Here is a 22,386-nt window from a genome sequence, read left to right on the forward strand (position 1 = left end):
GTGTTCTGTTGTCCAGCTGCTTTCATCAGTCACGCTGTTGAGCTGGTCACCGCTGGGTGTGCAGCCACAGAAATGAGGTTTCCTGTTCTTTTGCAACATCCGTTGTCCAATAACCAGCTTTTTTGGCTTGCTTGTGGACACAGCCACTAGTGGAGCGCTCTCAGTTGGTTCTGTTCCTGTCCTCAGCCACCTCAAAGTTGTGAACAATTCTTGCTCTGCCCTGGGGCTTTTTGTGGGATGCTGCAGTTTTGCTGATGTAATCTCTTTTTGATGTATCTGAGGTCACTGTAGGAGCACGTTGATAAACAATGACCAGTATCACAAGTAGGACGGGTAACATAAGCCAGCTTGGGGAGCAGAGACCAGGCTTATTGCAGTGGGGACAGAGCTGGCAAGGGATAGGAGAGCTCTGGATCTGGTCCAGAATAGGTGATGAGGGGAAAGAACAGGGACCCTGGCTGGTTTTGAGCAGGCGCTGCGGTACTTGGGGCAGAGGAGGGTTATAGCAGGATGCGAACTGTGCTGGGTGCAATTTTTAGTAACTTGGCCAGGAATTGGCCACACTCAGAATGGTCCTGGCTGGTTTAATGTTAGAGACCTGGCTCAGAGCGCCAGTTGGGCCTCCAGCTGGGACAGTCGTTAAACAATAATTATAAAATCCAAAGAAAACTGGAGTATTTAAGTAAGATGTAAGATCTAAAGTTTGTTTTGACAAGGTTTTAGTTGCTACCTTTTAAGAGCGGTTTTGATACCTCTTTATCAGGTGATTCCAAAGGAAGTGGCAGCTCGATAATAGCCACGTTGCCACGGCGTGTCACCGCGGCAGCGTGTTGATGGTGATGGAAGGAAACCTCAGCCATTGCTCTGTGTGCCCGGGGATGGTCATCCCGCATGTACCTGCCTTGGTGTGCCCTGCCTGGGGCTTTCCTGGGGCCAGCGTCTGCTCTGTTCTCTTACTGGGTTTACTTCTGATGATGGGCAATCATATTTCAGGCACGCATTTTTCCTCGCACCCAGGTCGTGTCTGACGTATGGCTGCTGTGCTGATGTCACCGGCTAAATCTTCTTTTCAAATAATCTGAGCAAATGAAACCTTGTTACAGGGAAAAATCTGTGCCGAAAGGCATTCTCCTGGTTCCCGAATGCAGCTGTAGAAGAGGAATTCTAACTTTTGTGTTACCGCAAAGAGCAAGCAGACAAAACGAAGCTGGCGAGGAAGCCGGTTCCCGTCGGGACGCGAGGGAGTGCTGTTCAGCCACGGAGACCGACGTGCTGCCCGGGGCCACCGTCCTTGCACCGGCCAGAGCCCGCGCAGGGGCAGCACCGCGGATCCAACGCAGTTTGCTATCATTACGTGTAGTATTAAGTTTAATTTACCGTCAAATACTTTTATAAAATAGTGTGTTCAAGGTTAACTCGGTGCAAGAAGGTTTGCATTCAGTAAGAAGTAACCGTTTGTAGACATGGTAATTTGTTTTTTATAGTCACTGTGTCATTCTGGGCTGTCTCTGCTCCCCTCCCCTTTACTTGGAGTCTGAAGTAGGGAGTACGCTCCTGCTACGAGGCCGAAGTGGGTGGTTAAACCTCATTTCTACATACAAGGCAGAGGTAACTTCACTGCCTCCCTACCAACGCTTTGATGTGAAGTTGTTCTGCCTCAGTTCCTGCTTTCCCAGGCTGTGTCCGTGTGGCTCGTGCTGGGGGGCAGCCAAGTTCCCACTATTGTTCCTGTTCTCTCAGCAGCAGAGTTGTTCGTGCAGCTGGTGCGTGTTTACTGCGCTGAAAGGAAACGGCGTTTCAGAGAGCAGCTCGAGCCCGGTGAAAGTAGTTCTTTGTCGTGGACTTTCCTCAAGATGTGACAGGGCTTTGTACTGCAGTGCAAAGCTTCTCTTCAAAAGTAACCTCAGGTAAATCTTAAGCCTGAATGAAGCTTGGAAAAAATGTAATATTTGGTTTAGTGATTCATGGTCAAAGCTAATAAATACCTGCCACATTAAGGAAGGCAGTATTGATTATTTGCTAACCACAGAACACACCTGGCAAGTTTGGATTGCTGGGGCTGGCTGAGACTGGATTTAGTTCTGAATTTGTTCCATAACTGAGCAGTATTTCACAGTCCAGCACTACAGCAAATCTAGTTGAGAACACAGAAGAAATTTCAGCAAATCAACCTTTTTAGCTTCACAAACTGTCAGACCTGGCAGGAAATAATGCACTTAATCTGAAAAATGTAAACGAAGGCCACACCTGTAACAATGACCCTGATAAGCAACGTAAGATGCAGCGTCGCGAGGGTGTTCTTGTTGGCTGCGTTGTGGTCCCCCAATGCTCTGATCACTGTGCACGGGAGGAGGAGGAGGAGGAGGAGGCAGTGAGAGCAAAGAGTCTGAGCAATAATGGACCTGTGTATGCACACAGTGTTACCCAGCAATGGCGAATAAACGCTATTGCTTTTTTTCATAATAATGGCATGTTGCAAGATAAAATGGCTGAAGGATGTATTGTATCAACTTATACCTGATATTTGTTCTACCTGCCGCAATTGAGAAGTGGCTGATGTAAATGAAGAGACGTGTGGAATCGTGATTTGTACTGGAAGGAACAACCAGGTGCTCAGTGCTTCCCAGCTACGCGGTGGGAAGGTGCTTTAGACCGTTGTTGGGCAGCGTGCAATTATGCTGAGAACAGCTGGAATGATTTAAGATGCAGTTTTACTTTCTGGGTTCTTGTTACTGCTCTTTGAAGAGGGAAATCCCTCGCACAAAAGAGCGTGTTCTTGGAGTGCTCTGTGAATTCTGAAAGTCAGATCTGAACCTGCAGTAGCTGGAGGTTACCCAGGCACCCTCTGAGAGAAAGAGCAATAACACCAAACTTCTCCAGCCAGATGGTAATGAAAAACTCCGTGTTTTATCTCATTGGGAAGGATGACAAAAATGCAGTATTTAAGAAATTGTAAACTTGGCATTTACTGACTGATTTAAAAGAGCAGTGCGCTTTGGGCTTAATCTGACTTTCAGAGAACATGTTGTTCCCTGCAGTCTGTCTGTCTGTCACTCCTCGAAATGGGTCCGTGCGTGTTTGCTGTGCTGCCTGATGCTCGGGAACACACTGAAATGGACTCTGACTTTAGGTGTAGTGTTACCAAGCAACACCAGAACTTGTGAGATTTGAGGAGACGTTTTCTGACTAAGAAGGAAATAAATTTGAATGTCTCTACATATCGGATTGTCCTTTCTCGTTTGCATGTAATTTGACTCGCTTTTACGGGAGCAAGAGATTTCCCAACTCCTCCTGTTACCGTTTGGAGCAGAAGTAGCATGTTCCCATGCTTGTTTTCTTGTGCTTCATCACTCACCTTCTTTGCCCTGCGAGCACAGTTTAGCAGTTGGAGGTATTTCAGGCCACATTTTGCCCTCGGAAAGTCTCTCTGGAAGGTGTTTTGCTGTTACCTGTGCTTGACTTGCGAGAGTCCGTTGGCTCGAGCGCTGGAGAAATGGCTGTTCCATGTTGGGTTTGATCTCAGCCCTGGGTGCGAGGAGACCCGGGGTGGTCGGGGTGCTGGGGAGGTTCCTTCCTGAGCATCGGGGAAGGCGGAATCAAGTCGCGTGTTGGTTTCGTGTGTTTGATCAAAACAACAGAACCGCTCCTGGGAATGCTTGGGCACGTTTGCAGGGAGCACGTGGTGCTCAGCCTGCTTTGTGTTTGTTTTGCTGCTCATATTTTCATCTCGCTGTGCAAATAGCTTCCTTTTCTTGGGGATATGTTTTGCGTGTTGCTTGTTGACGGGAGATCTCTCTCTGGCTGTAAGAGCTCCTGGGTTTCCGTAGCATCATTCTTAGGTGGGACGAAGCTGATGCTTTGGCTTATTGCTCAGTTTGGAGCTCATTCACTTGCAGTTTTCAGCCCACATTGGAGGGAATGTTTAGTACTTGTATCATCACATTTATCAACAAACAACTTTCTTCATGGTGGATTTTGTGTAAATGGAAAATACTGTAACTATTAATCTTTTGCTTGGCTTGATCCTTTTGACGTAAGCGAATGTAAAGAAAATATTTTTAGTACTTTGCAGAATATTTGTGCTGTAGGAATTTCCTGTTTCTGTTTTGTTTTTCGGTTTTTCCTCCTTCATTGAGGTAGAAGGGAAGTGCTGAGTGATTGTGTACATGGGCTTTCAAACAGCATAGTGTATTTTTAGCTTGTTCCCTCAGCTTTAACATTGATAGCTTTGTTTTATGCTGAAACAATTCAAGGTACAAAAACGATGCATGTTCAGGATGTTTAATGGGGCCTTTCTTAAGTTCAGAAGAAACATAGTTTGGGGGACAAAAGAATTAACATTTTCCGAAAGACTGTTTTGACACTCTAGTTGTTCCAGTTATTACTGGCAATTGTATTTAAACTTAATTTGTTAAAAAACTTAGGTTAAAAGTTATATTTCACAATTACCTTTGCTTACAGGTGTTTATTAATCTTGGGATACTTATATAGCTGTATTACATTACTGTAAAAGTGTGCAGGATTTTGTACAGAGAAAAGGATGGCTGACTTTCTACTTTGATTACAGATGAAATGGAAAACTCTAGGATTTTTACTGATCCCATCAAGGATGACCACGGTATGGGAATGATAAAATTCTTTTGGCAGGTAGCAACAAGTATGTGGAGTGTTCAGTCATGAAAATGTATCAATGTGTTCTCTGTTATCACAAATGTAGTTCTGTAAGGAAAACAAGAGTGTTTTTTCTTATCTGGTTTCTCTAATATTGGTTAATTTGGAGGAAGTGCAGCTTTCAAGTGCACTAGGAACTTAGTCACCCTGTGCCTCAGCTTTCCCCTGTTCTTGCCTCTTCTGTTACCATTTTTTAAAATTTAAACCCATGAGAAATGTAACTATTGTACTTAAATGTGACTTTTCTGAACTGAGAAGGTAGGGTACAGACCGGTGTCTCCCGGGGTGGTGGGGAGGCTGGCCAGGCTGGGGTGGGCGTGCAGGTGGGTGAAATGTGCTCGGTATCCGACTTTCTTTAGCAAACATTGCAAAACATCTCTCTGTGATGAAAAGCTTAATTTCACATGCGCTAAAGCGCTGCTTGCGCGAGAGGGGAAAGGTGACGTCCTGGCAAAAATTCTGATCTTCTCATGTTGTTCGAAGTGTCTGGGTGTCTGTGTGTTTCAAATATGTTTGTCAGACCGGGTCGCTCTATTTTTCTTGAAGGATTGAAAAGGAAAAGTTGTTAAAAGTGGCCACTCTTTTTTTTTTTTTTTTTTTTTTTTACACAAAAAAAGTTGGAACCTTACAAACAGCAGTTTAATCAGCTGCACATGTAACACTGCAGGTTTTTGCTGTTTTCCCACTGTTCCGTTGGACAATTCTCATTGTGTGCTGAGGAGGATGTTTTATTTGTCAGGAGATGTGGGTGAGACGCGAGTCCATGTTCAGGCCTAAGCTTCAGCTTTAAAACGTTACCACCAGGTTGGTATGAGACATTTGCCCCTTCAATGTTCCTGCCACCTTGTTGGGGTTATAGAGTGTCAAGGACTTCCCTCATACCTGCTTCCGAATCCTCTAATTCTCTTTAGAGCTGGCCTAAGTATATGCCTAATATAAGAAAAAACTCTGGGAACGGAATTTCAGTCTCTTCTGTAGTTGGCTGTGGGTATGAAGGGAGTGCCCTTAATGTTAAGTTCTGTGCAAGTTGCCTTAAATTCTGAATAAGCATAAATTCAAACTGTATACCTGAGCTTAATTTGCTTATTTCAGTAGAAAATGAAAGTAGGAATCAAAAACAAATATTGAGTGTAAATATTGAGATACCCGGTGTTTAAGGTTACAAAAGAGATTTCTCTGTATGTAGACGCTGTACAAAGTCCTTGTGCTAAAACACTCCATCCATTCAACTCTTTTCCCCCTCCCTCTTTTTTTCTTTTGACTGTAGGCTGCTTATGGTTGTCGCGGTGGGTGAAACAGTCCGAATGAATTGTATTTATTGTACCACCGCAAAACCCCAACAATCCAAAAAACAACAACAACAAAAAACCCACACACAAAACAAACATCCCCCTCCCAAAAAAACCCTCGAAAGACCCAAACCAGATAAAACCACTAAGCCCTTTCATCTTTGACTGTGTTAAGTTCCATGAGGAATCTTGGACTGGAGGGATGGGAAAGCCGGGAATGGCAAACGAGAAAAAGGATGGAGCGAGGAGCAAACCGACCTCAACAAGTAGCGTAGAGTCCATGTCACATCCATGATTTTGTGCTGGTCTGTGTGACGCTGTGTACAGATCAGAGGCGGAGCAAGGTTTTTGTTGTCTTCGGTACCTGTGGAGCAGCGTTGGTTTTGTTTGGACCTGTGTCATCAGCGTGTTCCCGTACGGGCAGCCCGGTGCCTGTGCCTTGGGAGGTGGGGCGGGTGGGAGGCTGAAGGCTGCTGAGCCCGCTGCCCATCGCCGTCTGGCTGAGAGAGCAGCTCTTTCTCCTCTCTCAGGACAGACCTTGGTTGGACCTTGGGATGTATTTCCATTTCCCCTAGACGATGCACGTCACAGCATTCTCCTGCACCAAGCACCTTGGTAGGGCTGGAAACGATGCTGTGTTTGGAACTCTGTCAAGTACAAACCGCTGCAGGAGCCTGAACAATTCCAGGCTTTTGTTCATGGACCTAAATGTAAGCCTTTTGTTTAACTCAAGCTCCATGTTGTTTTTTTTTTTTTCCTAGCTTAAATGAAAAATTGCGATGTGCTTTGAACAAAATCGAAATTAAAGACTTTGTGCAGTATGACTGTTCGATGAACAGTTGTGACAGCTCACTGACAGTAACAGGGGAAGTGCCTTTAATTCTGTACATCTGACTTCTTGCTAGTGAAGTGAGATTTAACCTGGCAGACAAATTTACCCATAAATCTGATAATCTGATTGAAACTTGTACATTTTTCAGATTTCCCCAAATCCAGATATTCTACAAAATGTACCCAGGGGATCTATCTCTTTTTGGTTGCGTAACAGCAGTCGTTCTGAAGAGAAAGGGGATGTGAGAACTGGCAAGTTCTTCTTTGAACATGACAATTCAGATGGCAAAATAGAGGATATGGAGGCAAAAATAAGGAGGATATGAAAAACATAAGTTGTTGTGTGGTATCTGAGGAGCCCAAGGAGTAATTGAGCCTGGAGCCGTGGAGCCGGGCTCAGCGCAGTGCTGCGTCTTTAAATAGTCCATAATGTCAAACACAACAGGTTAAATTAAGTTCTCTTACTAATGAGACAGAGTGGGTGTGGAATGCAGGATCAGAACAGCCTTACAAGGACAGGATTTGCTCCTCTGTGATTGCTGGGACTGAGCATAATTGAGATGGACAATCTGAAGAGGCCTGAGATGGAATTGAAGCTGTCGTGATGTTTGCAAGTACTTGATCATGATATTTGTTTGTACGTGAGATGACGACATGCAGAAAACACTTAAGAAACGCGTGAATTATTAATAATTGTAACTGAAGCGCGATGATGGGGTGTGAGACAGGTTCAGGAGAATGGGTTTCTGACGGAGGGTCCCGCAGGGGACAAGCAGAGACTTTGGCTTTGCAGTTAGTTTAGACTAATGTTGCCCGTCCTTCTCTGTCACATCAGCTTTGCTGACAAAGGATCATTCAGGGATCCAGCCGAGGTGAAAACTAATCCCCAATATCCCTTTGCCAGCTCTCCAGCTGGGTTCTCTTCCCTGCTCCGTGCACGATGGTGCTGACGGGAGGGACGAGGTGACGGGGGGACCTGAGCGGCAGCTGCTGTGGGGTGTGTGTTAGCGCTGTGCTCCACGCAGGCCTGGCTTTAATCTGACCTTCCAATCCTATATAGTCACTAGCATAATTACATGTGTTAGAGAACAGGTAAAGCTCAAAATGAGCTTTTGGAAAATATAATGTAACCATAGAATTTTGTTTCCTAGTGAATGAGGGCAAGAACGAACATTGGTACGTCTTTGTGCAGGGTGGTATTCTTGAATTGTGGGTGGAATAGATGTTAATAATAAAAGTATCCAGCAATGCTTGAATAACGAGGTCCTGTGTGCTGCGGTGGTAATTAGTTGTGCGGCACTGGTTAGCAGTGTGTGCTCTCTGTTTTCTGGAAGTGCAGGCCCTTGATGGATCCGGGGTGGCTGCAGCGTGAGATAATCACCAGTATTGTTCAAGGGCAGAAGATCATCTTGTGCTGTTCTTGTTCAGAACCAAACCCTTACACAGGCAGAAAGACTGCCGGCCTCAAGTGGCCGGGAGACAATTATAGAACATCTGTATGGTTTGAGCTATGTTCTGTAGGCTGATGGTTATAAAAAGATACGTGGATTCACCAGAGAAGTAAATAGAGAGCCTGTGTGTAACCCACATGCTGTTATTTCATTAAAATACAGTTATGAGCTTTTGCCAGCTGGGAGGTTTGCGTGGAGTGCTACAGAGCATCATATTCTGGGGAGCCTTTGTAAAAACTACAGAGAAGAGGTTGGTGTGTTCCCCGGGAGCCCCGGTGTGTGCGCCCGCAGGCAGGAGATCCGCTCCGTCGAAGCTGGTTCTCTTCTATGGCTAGTGCGTTCCTTTGTCTATTGTGAAGGTGATCTATGTATTTTTAAAATTATTTTTAACAGTGGCTTGTGTTTTTCATACAGATGAAGTCTCCCTTGAATCAGAAAAGCCCCCAAACATGATTTGTTACTCGGTTTCTTACAGCTTTTGAAAACTCAGTCCTTTAGACTTCTCCAGTGTTCTTTAGCTTGAGTTGGCTGATGTCACAGGGTCCTCTGAGGTTTCGGTGGATTATTTTACTTACCAGAATAGAAGGGACAGAAGTGGTCTGTTTAGATGGAGTCAGAATAACCTCCCCACACACACACTGACCTCTGCCTTGATCTGTGCAGAGCACATGATGCTTTTGGTGGGGAGGGGTGAAAATAAAAAATATATTGTGAAATAATCTATCCAGCCCCTGCAGTGTCCAGTGAGAGGTATTTTTGATGATGTTTCTTCTATGTAATTGCTATGCAGATGCATTTTAATAAGGCAATATTCCTACAAATTTTCTTAAAACTTAATTCATTTTTTTCCAGACCTTGGTTATTTTTAGGTGGATTTTCTAAGGAATCTAAGTTTGCCTGTGTAGTCTGTCAGTCTCCTGGAGCTGCTGAACTCTGCCAGTTTTGGTGTGGAGCTCAAGCAGAACGTGCATCGCTTACTGCATTTCAGCTGCAGGGCTGGAAAAATCTTCAACCGTTTCCATTTGATGGTGAAAGCGCATCTAACTATCTTCTGAAATGGTTTGCTGTGATGTTAATTGAAGTGTAAATCTCAGCAATAATTTAGATGTGGAGTATACTTATATACCGAGCAGTATGTTCATGTGGTAGCCAGAAGATACTAAAGTTAGTATTGCAGATCAGACTCAAATCAGCAGTTTTACAATCAGAACTCTCCAATTGCTATTTCTGAGGACTTACCAAATCAGAGAGAGTCTGAAACCATCAAAAATAGCAAAGTGCCTTGTGAAGAATCCCTGTACTGCAGCAAGCACAGAACTGCACTTGCCAGTGCACAGATGTTTGAAATATAGAGCTTGAACAGCATGAAAATGTGTAGAAAGGCTTAAATTTCAATGTCGGGCGCAGGATCTCTGTCGCTTACGAAGCATTATCCATAACATGTCAGAATGACTTTAATTTTTTTTTCTGTTTCTTTAAAAATATAAGAAACACCCAGCCCTTGGGGCATCTGATCAAAAGTATCTTTCCATTTCTATACCAAACCAACTCTGTAGCTCTTTAAAAGAAGGAAAAAAGGTTTTTTTGTATTGACTGGATTCCCTTTAACAGTGAGGGGTTTTGTTAGACTGGTAATTTGAGAATATTCAAAAGAAATATTATGTATTCAGAAATTAAGAATAAGATATGGAACACTGCATTTTGTCACAAAAGTTTTTCTTGGAGATAAGTTACATGTTGGTGTAGTTCAGCTCTTAAAAACAATGCTTAAAAGGCAAGACACCCCATTTCCTCAGTGTTTTGAAGCAGCTTTCCTGATAAAGTAAAACTTTACATGAGAGCCATTTCATAATGTATAATCTAGAAACTTTTCATTCCATTAAATCTCTTCCTGAAAGGTTTAGGGGAGGAGAGGATGATGCAAGACCACAGTACTTTGTATGGCAAATTAAGCAAGAGCAACAAAGAAATCCTTGAATAAACATGAAAGCGAGCAGCTTTCAACACGCCTCTTATCTTCGCACCGGGGTCTCTCTTTCCCCTCCGTTCGAAACTAGTCATGTCTTGACTTTGGATGCCTACTTCTGTTTATTGGTTTAAAACTGTAGCTTTTGTTTCTGCTATCCTCCTAATTTTTTCCATGGCTGGTGACATACGGTTTCTCATTGTTACCTGGTTTTATTGTGGGCTCGTCTCCTGTTTTGGGCTTTGCTGACCCATGGTCTCCCAGCTGCTGGTGGGGAGCAGGGCTGGGGATGACAGCGAGCCCTTGATTACAGAAGTTGTTAACAGTGTGTGAAAATGGTGGGGGAAAAAACCCTGCTTTAAAAGGTCAGACCTGTTCTGCTTTGTTTTGAGCTTCTGGCTTAATCATTATCTTGAGCTGACACCACAGTCACTAACTTGAAGGGATCTTGTTTGAGTTTGTAAGTCATATAATAAACCAGTTCTAGGTGATGGCGCTGCCCGAGTTCCCGGTGGAACAGCGGGACAGGTGTGGGTTCTGCCCTCACCCGCCCCTCCGAGCGCAAAGCCTTTGGTGTCGGTGTCAGGCGGTGCCTGGCAGGGCCCTTGCTCTGGTTTTCCCCGGGAAGGGTTAAAATCAGAACGTACACGTGACATATGCAAACTATGAATCATTCCAATGGATCTCTGCTACTCCTGCCTAAGCAGGCAGGAGGCAGATGCTGTTCCCTTGGTTGCCATGGTAACCCTGCCTGTACTATAATAAAGCCCGGCCCAGATCCTTCCTTAGGCAGAGCTCTGCGGCTGTTTCACCTAGCTCATTGTTTCCTCCCCGGAGCAGGGGCCAGGCAGGGACGGGGAGGAGGGGACGGGACACCAGAGGCAGCGACAGCTTTTTGCCTGCGTCTGAGCTCCCGTGCCTGGTTCCGGGAGCTCGGGGGACGCTCAGAGCTCTGCAAACCCGGCATGCGAGGCTGGACGGGTTGTGAACAGCTGGGAGAGCCGCTGGCTTCGAGTGCGTCTCCAGATTGTGCGCGGAGAGGAGCCAGCGTGTGCGGCGGCGCGGGGAGAGCCCAGCCTTTCACCACCCGGCTCCACCGCGAACCCCTCGGAGCCACCGTGAACCCCTCGGAGCGGCGGAACCGGTGTCATCCCGGGAGCTCTGGGCAGGCTCCGAGCAGCAGCGCGTCCCGGCTGGAAGGCAGCGGGTCTGACACGCTTCCCCGGCAGCCCCGCTGTGCTGCCGAGCCCGTGGGCTGCGTTCTGGGAAGGGAGAGCCTTGGAGAACGGTTCCGGAGATGGGGAGACCAGTGAGGAGGGGATTGTGCCAGTGCTGATGCCTTCCTGCAGAGTTTTTTGGGAAGAAAATCATATGGGATTTATTTTTTAGAAGATCTAATTATTTTGCTGCTAAATGGGTTGTATAGAAGCATCAGAACTTTGTTTAATGTACTGTTACGTGAAAAGCTGCTGACCCAGAAGAATATGTTTTTTTATTTTTTAGCCTTCTGATATTTACAGCAAAACAAAAACTTGGCTTAAAAAAGGAGTTTCTTTTCTGTCTCTAAAATGACACAGAGACTGACCCTGTGCCTGTAAATGGACTAATTGCAAGTGACTGTGTCAGGATTTAAACTTCGATTTCTCTCTTTAACATGGCTGAGTTAAAGATATTTTGATGGAACTCTGGAAATCTGATTGTAAGTAGGGAAAGTCTTTTATTTTTTCCTACTCGAAAAACCGATGTCCAACCTCACATATCTTTTGCTATTTAAATATAGAAATATGCTGATGTTTATAGTGTAATGCTATTTACATTAGCTGAAAATATTTTACAAGTGGAATATTTTTTTTTTCCAAAATAAATTCAGGGTTGTTAAGGAGGATAGATCTTACAGCAATTGCTGCTGAATATTGGTTTCTCATCCCTGGTGGGGAAAAAAATGGATTACCTTGGAGACAAACTGACAGTGGCACAAACTCACATGACCCAGTGGATGGGCACGGTGCGGAGATCCTTGCAGGAAGCGCTAAATTTAGTCACCACGGCGGTGGCTCACGAGCGGAGCAGCGGGGACGGTGGCAGCAGGACTCCCTTCAAGAGAACCTCCTCCTTCAGGCACTTGGCATCCCGGAGCAGAGAGTCCTTCCGAAGGTTTTCGGTGCGGAGCCAGCAGAGGTTTTCTTCTTTGAGGAAGAGGCAGACCAGTTCCGAGCCACCCGAGCTTGTAAGCTACGCACCTTTTTGAGCCTCTCGAGGTGGATAATGCAATGCAAAAGGCTTGGTTTCATTGCAGCGTTTTATCTAATAACAAAACCTTTATCGTGTCTGCTTTTCGGTTTAAAAATAGCCCCCGAAGCGCTTGCAGGTAGTGGTGGCTGGCTGGCTGCTCCCAGCTGGTTTCCTTCTGCAGCGCAGGTGGATGTTTTCATTTGCCAGGGAACACTGTTAATCAAGGTTTTGGGAAGGGGGAAAATGCTGTTGATCTTTTTTAAAGCAACACAGTAAGGTAGGACAAGTATTTGTCTAAAATTAGAAAAAGAGTTAGTCTGAAACTGCACTTGTATCGGTCATCTCAACACCACAGGTCAGCCTGACTTTAAGCGTACATCGGTATTGGTCATTTTTCAGTAAAAAAATGCCTGACGCTAAATTTATAAAAAGAGTTAAGCGCTGTCACTCTGCAGTCAATGCTAAATGATCATTGTTCTCTTCTTTTTATTGAAAAAGTGTTTTTTCTCAGTATAACTGCTACTTTGTCATGAAACAGAAGTTCCGTGGCAGTCACAACTTGTGTGGGCTGTGGTGGGGCCAAGGCAAAAGCAAAGTGAAGAGCTCTTGGTTGTCCAACACCCCTGTTCCTGCTTCCAACAAACACCACAAAGCAGCAATGTTTTTAGACTATAGTGTAAATGGAGAGGTAAATTAATCCGCTTTCTTCTATTTCATTTCATGGAGAGGAGCCTAAACTGGTGATCTGAGTTGTGCCTGGAACTGGTAACTTAAGACCAATGCCTGACCTGTGGGAAGCGGGTGCACTGGGGTTGACTGGGGTGGAACTGGGACCCAAGCCTTGGGACTAGTCTGTGGGTCAGTCCTGAACAGTTTGTGTTCTGAAGTGGCTGAAACGTTTTGTTTTTAAGTCTAAATATGTCCCATTCTGAGGTGGCCTCGTGGAGGTTTGTTCACGGACTGGTTGAAGGTAAAGTTGCATTCCTGGGGCAGGTGTGGTGTTGGTGTATTTGTGTATGGGCAGTTTCCAGTGCTCTTTATCAGTTATGGGCTATAGCATTTCAGTCCTAGTTTTGCTATTCATCTCCTTTTTGGCTCTACTGGAAAAGAAAATATTGTCAAGTGAGCACAAAAGAACAAAGAGGGAAATATTTGGTAACCAGTGTTACAGTGTTAGCGTGGTGAAGCATGGTTTCTTTTTAAGCTGATATTTTAGGTTTATTAGAATCATCTGAATAAAAGACTTGCTTGAAAGAAGTGAAGACTGAAAAATGGAAACGTGGAACCTGCAGACAGCAATTGCATTACTTCCCTTACACTCCACTGCTTGCAGAGCAGAAACGGTGAGACGCAGGATGACCTTCCCAGGTAATTCACTGCTGACAGCTGCTGGAGCTGCTCTTTCTGTTTCAGCAGTAGTTTTGCACGTGCTTGGCTTTATGCTTGAGTTTGGGTTTAACTTGTGCCCAACTCCTGTGCTCAAATTTAAGGTCTCAACACTTGCGGAAGTTTGTGCCATTGCGTCTTCCACAGAACAACTGGTGAACGTGGACCTTGAGCTATTATTTTTTCATCAGACTGGAACAGGGTCCTGGTTTTCCTGAGTCCTTGGAGCTACTGACATTTTTCTCCTGGATGCTGATACTTCAGCGATGCAGTTTTTGGACAAGGAGCAGCCGGGCTCGCTGGCCCCGTGCCCGACACCGCGCGGGCTGGGGGGTCTCAGCTCCTGTCTCTGCTGTCGCTGCTGGCTGAGAACTTGGAATAGGGGACCAAGAAACCTGTCAAAACCCAAGTCAAACAGCTCAACTTAAAATAGTCTGAGTAAACTTCTTAAGCTATAAACGCATAGCTGCTGCGGTTGAAGATCGTGGAGGTGTGACTGTGCATTCTGCTGCATCGGTGTCGCTGTCCGTTTGTCCCCTTTGTGACTTTGGGCTTTCAGATTAAGTACCAAGGGAAATGTTAATAATAGGTTACAGTTTGTATGGATCACCTGTCACTGCTTCAGATGTCTTCTACAGGAATTAAGAGTGTTGTGTTTAAGGCAGTCATCCATGCATTTGTATACCTGTGACTTCTAGAAAATACTTAGGCTCAGAAATTGTCCTGTTTTCTGCTTAGTTCAGTGTTTAAGTTGCCATCCTGTGTTTGTAGCAGCTTTTTTGGCCCAGGGCTGATGCTGCGTGCTGGCCGCTGGATCCCGCAGCGAGAGAACTCGGGGCTCTTCTGCAGGTCTGCATGGGCACAGTTCTCAGTTTCTTTAAATGTGGGGAAACTGGTAGCTCAGCACTTTATTAATAACATATTTTAGCTGGTAACTACTGCAAGCTATGTAGGTGGGAAAGGCCTCACGGATATTGCATTTTTTTTATGGGCTATAAGAGATTTTTATCCACTACAGGGAAGCTTTAGGATTGGAGCAAAAGGGATTTGACGTAATTGGTTATTTCCTTGCTGGAGGTCATAAAAGTAAGAATCAGACTGCAAGAGAGAGGAAATCATTTTCTTTTCAAACACTTCTCTTTAGCAGCTCGGGGATTACGTATTTGCTTTGTTATTCTGTTGGTACCTTGTCACATTTTCCGACTCGGTGTCTGGCAGGGCTGGTTCCCGACCCAGCTCTGTCTCCGGGGCTCAGTGTTTCTTGGGAGGTTCTGCAGCGGATTCCTCAGCATTCCTGCTGGATATACCTTATTAAAATGCAATCCTCTGGTTTTTATATGGGAATCAGTCTTTATACAGAGGACATTGTGAATTTAATCTGTGCCTTATAAAATCTCCTCTAGCCTCCACTTTTTTTTTTAATTTAAATCTGTATGCCTTAAGTTACACCTAGATAAATAAATGTCTGATGCGGGGCAATATGATTCTGAATCTAGAGAAAGTACAGCCATGTTTTTAAGAATTGCTTAAAAGTTAGGACAATCAAGTGATAGAATGAGCCTGAGAGCTAAAACTAATTTATCTTGCGGTTCTCAAACCAAAGGTTGATCGGTCAGAATTTAATATATGCAAGTCTGCATTTCACAAACAGGAGTGCAAGAATAATTTTTATTCTCGATGGCTTCCCTGGTATATTCAACAGTGGACTGTTTGGAAAAAGGTTATTTTATTATTTTCCTCTGTAGTACTCCCATTAATTTCTTCACTGAAATGGAGTACTCTGGGATATGTCCTGCCTTCATTCATAGCACAGACCCTGGATCACGCTGTTTTTCTCATCAGTTGCTGTTTTCCCAGCAAGTTTTTCCTTCCGCTCATGCAGCCGTCTCTCCAGAGCTCAGCATTGGCCCTTGGTGTTTCCACTGAAACCGGATTTAATGCTCTGAGATGACTTTTCTACACACGTAATACAATGTTCTCATATTTAATTTAAGGAAAAAATGTGTCACCATGGGCTGGCGAAGCTGCTGCCCCCCAGCACGGCCAGATCACGTGGGCTGAAAACCGTCCGCACATAATGACATGGAACCTGTTTTAATTGCATCATTATCCTGGCATATTAATATCAGATCTGGGAATCTGTAGCTGAGCTTGCAGAAGTTTTTACTTTACAGTAAAACCTTTTAACTGGAAGTTACTTTTTCACCCAGACACTTTTATTGAGGCTTTTTCCCATTTTTCGTGTCACGTCATCAGCTCAGTGTCTTTGTTATTAAAGGAGCAAAGACACTCACATTAAACATCACCTCTGTTTTAATCATGGCAATATCAGTCGTGTTCTATTATAGGTATGATATTTGGTTTCATGGCCAACACCACCTCTAAGTTTGTTGCCATACAATAAAAACAGGGTAGCTGTTTAACATGCTCAGTTCCTTAGCTATCCCCTCACACTGCTAAAAAAGTGTGGCAATTTGATTTTTTTTTTTTTTTGGTGTGTGTGTGCGTGTCAACGTGTTTTACATGAGTTGTTCTGATACATGCTAAAAATCACACTGAAGTGCATTTCATTGTGTTTTGCTTTCTGCTGTACTGGTCACTTGATGAAAATGGTCCTTCCATTCAAGCTTGATCTGACAGCATCACAGTTGTTTTATTTGGATTCAGTGTGAATATAGTTCCAAAATAAATAGGGAAATGGAGTATTTTGTTTGGCCGTGCTGGAGGGCACTTGGTCCTTCAGAGAGTTTCTCTTGCATCCTACAGCCCTTTCACTGCTAGAGGTTCAAATTCCCATCTTCATTTTGTTTTTAATCTTCACAGATGTTTCCTTCTAAGCCAAATAAGCTTGTGCAGTCAGCTTGTTTCTTAGAAAAGCTGGTGGACTATCGCTTTCTCCATCTCGGCTTTTAAAAGAGCATTGATCAGGACTATCTATTTTGATTTTACCCAGGATCTGTCTGCCAGTGTTTGTCCTTTATGGTGAACATCCTTCAACAAACCGCTCGTAAAAAGAAGTTAATACAAGTTGGCGTTTTTATTCAGAGCTCGGCTATTTTGATACAGACCTTACAACAAATAGTTGTTGAACTATTTTGTCCTAATATTTACCGAAAGTGCAATGAATTGCTCTCAAAAGTATATTTTTTTTTTTGTGCCGTCAGTGAAGGGAATTTTCTCTTTGTGGTGGCGTTTGCAGAAAGCGCCCTGTTAAAAATGAGTCGTTTGTCTTGGTGCAGGGTGGGGGCAGGAGTGAAGCTGTTCAGTTTAATTAGTGAAGATACAAGGGCCAATACTGAAAGAGTTCATGCTTTTTCATTCTTAATAACTTTTCTTTGGTTTAACAGGCCATGAACATTGCTGGCAGCATAAATCTGGGCCATAAAACTGTTGTGATGGGTATTTAGGGGACTGCCTTTGTTGGTCCCTTGTTATTTTGACAGGAATAATCCCTTAGACGACTTCACTCTGTGGTTTTACTTGGGCTGGCTGCAAGGAGTTGATTTTTACTGTCTTCTTAGAGGATAAGATCAGAACTTAAACAGATTTAGAGCTGGTCATTTATGTGCTCGTTCACCTTGCTATTTTTTTAAAGCACTAAGTGATAGTAGCTTTCAGAGGGTAATAAATTGCATTAAACAAAAACATCACTGAACACAACTCCACACTGGCAATCCATTTTTATTGAACCATTGGAACACTGTGATACTTTCAGGAAACACTAGTGGTGTTTCATTGGTCTTTGTGTGTATTTTGACTCCTCTCTTCTAAAACAACTTCTAAATTGTCTGAGATTTTTGTCTGAACAGCAGTGCCGAGTCTCCAAAGTCTGCATGTTTGTTATTCACTTGTTGTCAAGAAATTCTATCACTTTCTATACATTTTTAAATGCAGACTTTAAACAAAAAAGCCCTTTTTCCCAGGAATGTTTGTTTGAAGTTTAACTTGTGTCATGTGGAAAAACATGAACTGTGCAGGAGAGCTGTGAAATGAAGCATTTCAAGTGGGAGGTGTTGATTTCAAGCATGTAGCTTTTCAAAAAAAGCAAATACATTCACTTCCTCGCACGACAGTTTAAAACGGTCTTGTTCTGGCTTGTGTCTCTTGCAATGTTGAAGCTGAGGGATCCTGTTCAACTCTTGGTGCCAACTTTTATTAATGCCGCGGGTGCCCTCTGGGAGAGAGCGAGTTCCTGGGCTTAAAACCCTCCTGATGGGCAGGATCCTTGGGTTTTCACTTTTTTTGTAGCTTGACTGCCAAAGGCTGAAAAGAAAATTGAATACGTTGATACAGGAGAGATTTTAAAGATATTCACAGCGATTTCCTCCACTCCGGTTTTCTACTTTCCCACTTCTGGGAGGATGTACTGTCGTGGCTCAGCCCTAGCAAGGGATATATTTAGAATTTGGTTCTTGTCTGTGTTTTGCACATCAAGTCGACCTCTGCTCTGTCTTCAGCCTCGCGCTGTAACCACGTGTTATGTGCGTGGTGAGTGTTCGCAGCAGGTCGGAGCAGCTCTATTTTCAAGGTGTTAAAAAAAAAAAAAGAAACTCTAAAATGTCTTTGAAATCCTGAATGGAGCAAGGAGGTTAACTTCTGCTTTAGTGAGTAGATTTCTTTGCACGATGGTAACCAGACTCCTGGCAAAACTAGCTTCCTGGGGATGAATTTGGTCATGTTCTCTGTTGTGGCCAGAGTCACTTCAGGTAGGTTTTGGGTTGGTCTTTGGTGCTTCTGCCTTGCAAATCGTGGGTCTCTCGGCTGGACCCGGCTCTGGGAGGCCCGGCATAGCCAGGGGTTACGAGTGAAAGATCCACGAACGGAGGAGCAGTGATTAGATAAAGACTGGCAAGCAGGGAAAGTCATTTTGTGTGTTCAAAATGCGTGGAAAATGCGGGTTTTGGGAAGCTGTGATAGTATTCAGCCTCTTGGGGGTTCAAGTTTGGGCTGGAAAGGGCTTGCTGGGAACACACTGTTTGAACTCGAGTAAGTCATTGAACTTGCTGGCGATGATTTGCTCCTTTTTTTTGCTGTTTACAGTGAATGTTTTGTGCTGGTGTGGCGAGGACGGTCCCTGTCAGCTCTGTGCTAACTCACTTGTCAGGTCATTCACAGTGTTTAGGCCTGTTACACAGTTCGGGTGTTTTGACTAAGGTGAAAATATTTTTACTGTGGCGTAAGGCACGCACACGTTTCAAAGGGCTATATGTTAAATGCAATGGATTTAGTTTTGTTTTGATTCAGTTCAAATGCAGTGCTGAAGGAGAGAGTTTCGCTTCTAAAGATGAAGGCTGGCTTTCCTTCAGCAAGGCTGACGAGGTGACAAGGTCTGAGGTGCGATGTGAAGCAGCGCAGCTGAGCTGACGGCGTGCACGGGGTACAGCAGCTCGGGATGCTCTCTGCCCTCGCCACCTGCTTACTTTTGGGTACCAGCTGTTCACGATGCACCCTTGGCATTTACTCCCTTGAGTTACGGGCTGGGACACTTGCCCTTTCCTTATTTCTGCAGATGTACATATGCTTTTTTGCTTTTTTTTTTTTTTTTTTGCCCCTGGTGGGGAGAAGGGGGTTGGGATTCACAGAATGGTTGGGGTCAGAAGGGACCTCTGCATCAAGCTGGGAAGCTATGAAAATATTGAGAATTAAACCAGTCACCCTCTACAAACAACCCCTGTTACGTAAGGTGAACACCATCAGCTTTTAATGGTAGGGGTATAATTGGTTCTTGCTTATCATATCCCAGTGGAAGAGGTAGAGAAAACACATATGGCTGTGACAGTCTGGGGTTGCATAGCAACGGGGAGGATGTAGTGGCTGATATCATTTATGAGAATATTTTATACCCTGGGACTTGGTACGTACTCCGCTGCGCATGGCAAAATTAAACATTTATGATTTAAAGGTTTTTCGAGTACAGCAGCGTGGGTCCTTGGGATATAACAGTGCTAAATCTGCTGTGTGGGAGGACGTTTGAGTGCTTTTGGACGCAGGCTGGGGCGGTCGGGGCACGCGTGTGTTTCCCCACGCGGGTGCTTGTGCTCCAGTTTGCCCCGTGAAACCTCCTTGTCCCCGCCACCCCATCCCGGAGGACACCGGGGCTGGCGGGATGTTCCTCCTGAGCGGACAGCGGGGCTGGTCCCTGCAGCCTTTCTACCTGCTGGCAGCGGTAGGGATGGCCAACGTCACAGTGAAAAGAGCTTGGGGTTCTGAGACTGATTCATTCAATTACTTTTGTCATTGCTCTTTGACTCGGTCTCCAGCATTTTTAAAGCGCTTCCTCGGGTTGAAGACATTGCTTGTGCTTGTTTGGCAGGGCTGGGGACCTTGTCCTTGTGTCCGTGCCCGTGGGTGGAGCCTGCGCTGGAGGTCTCTTAACTTTTCTCATCCACGAGGTCAAAGAAAACGTCCAGTTCCTGGAAATGCTTATCTGTGGGTGCCGTGTGGAGGGTGGGGGGCAGAGGTGCTGCCGTTGGCCGGGGACGTTGCACTGGGACACTCGCTCCTTCTAGCAGTTTATTTAGAGACTGAGCTGGTAAATCTTCTCACCTGGCTGCTTGGAACTACCGGGAGCGTTGGTGTTGAACTATGACTTACTCCTTGTGGGCAGCACTGATCCGCCGGATAGTGAGTACTGATGGAATCCCAGGGTGCTGATTCCACCGAGTCAGACATTGTTTGCTTTTTTGGCCTTTGGGTTACCTGCAAAGAAGAAAAATGCGTGACAGTTATAGAGTTTCTGAGGCCCTCTTGTTGTAGGGGGTTTCGGTTGGATTTGATATGGCGTTGTGTTCTTGATAATTCTGTTAGTGGTCCAAAATATATTGTTTACCTTTCAGTAGTAATCCTTAGAATCATTAGAATAATTCAGATTAGAAAGGACCTCTGGAGGTCATCTAGCCCAACATCCTGGTCAAAGCTATGAAATAGTAGAACAATTGGGACAGTTTTCTTGACTTGGAAGGACTTATAAACTCTCTTTAAGTGCAGTGTCACACTAATGGGCAGTGGAGTTCTGAATATGGGCAATTTGACCCTACTTCTGACTTCTCTTAATTAATAAAGGAGAAGGGAAAAAAGAAGGGGAAAAATACCCTTTTCAAGAAATTAACAACAATTTTTCTGAGTTTTTTATTAACAAGGTGGATGGTCAAAGCTTCCTTCCATTGTGCAAATCACCTATTCATATTCATTTCATGGCAGCAGATTTTAACTTCCAATTTTTGCACTTCGAGCTGTGGCGTGTCATTTTGGCTGTCTGGTGTCTCAGTCTCTTCTACAAAGAAAGATATTTTTGAAACTGTCTGTGCAGATTCTGACTCATGAGATCTCTTTCAGCTGGTATTCCTCATATGCCAGGTCTTTATTTCACATTGGTGCAAAGGAGTTTTTCACATAAATGTATGCAGTCCTTCTTAGTTACAGTTAATTCTTGCACTGGTAGGACCAATATTGTGTGTGCATCATTTTCAGGAACTGGAAATTGCAGGAGTAATCAGCCCTGGACTGTTGCCAAACCCAGCGTAATTCCAAACGAGCACTGAAAGAGGCATAACCATAATGTCTCATTTGAGAAGAACTAGAGGCAAATCAGTATATGACTTGGCTGGTTTATTTCATATGAAAATTAAGTTGATTTTTTTTTTTTTTCCTGGCTACTGTTGTAAGAATTATGAAGTTAAAGATAAAAGCATGGAGAATTACAGCATTTGAATACTGGATTGAGAGCAGTATTTATTTGATTGGGGAGATTTTTCTGGGGTTATAAATACAAAGATTCATAATTTGGGTTTGTGTGCTAAGAAGACACAGACTCCTCCTTTTATTGCCTTTTCCTTTGAAATGTCTGGTTTTACAGTATCATGAATATTCTGTTTATCTAGGAAATGGCTGGATCTGGCCTAGCTCCATATGTTGTACATCTCTTCTTTCAACATTGGTTTCTCCTTCCAAGGGATGGATAAAGAAAGAGAATGGATCACAGACATTAACAAAAGGTTGTTGAGTTAATAGTGGGTAGTTATCTCTTACAGGAAAAAAGGGTTCTATTCAGAGCAGATCTGTTCTTCTGAGCAACAGAAATCAGAGCCAGATGTGTCAGTACTTCATCTTGGAGGATCTTATTAAAAAAAAAAATTCATCCATCTGAAGAAGTGAGCTGTAAACTTGGGTTTAGGCAAGGGAACAAAGTATGAAGCAGAAACTGTTCATGTTTGGGAGCAGTACGTGTTGCAAAGTATTTTCTTCTTTCTTCTCCCAGTACTTGGGTAAAAACTGGTTTTAGTTCACCTCGCTGTGCCACAGGATGCGTTGCAAGCGCGACTTGGCCATAGGAGGGGCCCTTCGATCTGTCTTCTGTGGTTTTATGTTAACTAAGGTGATTCAGGGCAGTGTGGGATGTAATGAGCTTGCGGCAGAGCTGGCCACCGATACATTCAGTAAGTCTTATATTCTTTTCCCAATCTGCCATATGTTTTAAAACTTTCGATTTGTAATCCCAATTTGTTCTTCATTCATGTTCTTTGTTGTAACACCAAGTTGTTCCAAGTAAAATGTTAGTGGC

At 44.2% G+C, this 22,386-nt stretch overlaps 1 protein-coding gene across 7 annotated transcripts in view; it reads left to right on the forward strand.

Moving 5' to 3' along the window:
- KIAA1671 (KIAA1671 ortholog) overlaps positions 1-22,386 on the forward strand; it is a 69,345-nt gene that overhangs the window by 34,761 nt on the left and 12,198 nt on the right. The window contains exon 1 of one of the 7 annotated variants that reach the window (XM_065646239.1): positions 11,026-12,435. The exons of 5 other annotated variants lie outside the window; for them this stretch is intronic. In XM_065646239.1, coding sequence (XP_065502311.1) covers positions 12,151-12,435 — 285 coding nt within the window. In that variant the 5' untranslated portion in view covers positions 11,026-12,150. Of the gene's footprint in view, positions 1-11,025; positions 12,436-20,362; positions 20,451-22,386 lie in introns of those variants that run through there. One more of the 7 variants, XM_065646241.1, reaches the window with a different exon arrangement.

This window comes from Caloenas nicobarica, chromosome 16 (genome assembly GCF_036013445.1).
Source record: "Caloenas nicobarica isolate bCalNic1 chromosome 16, bCalNic1.hap1, whole genome shotgun sequence".
Lineage (NCBI taxonomy): Eukaryota > Metazoa > Chordata > Aves > Columbiformes > Columbidae > Caloenas > Caloenas nicobarica.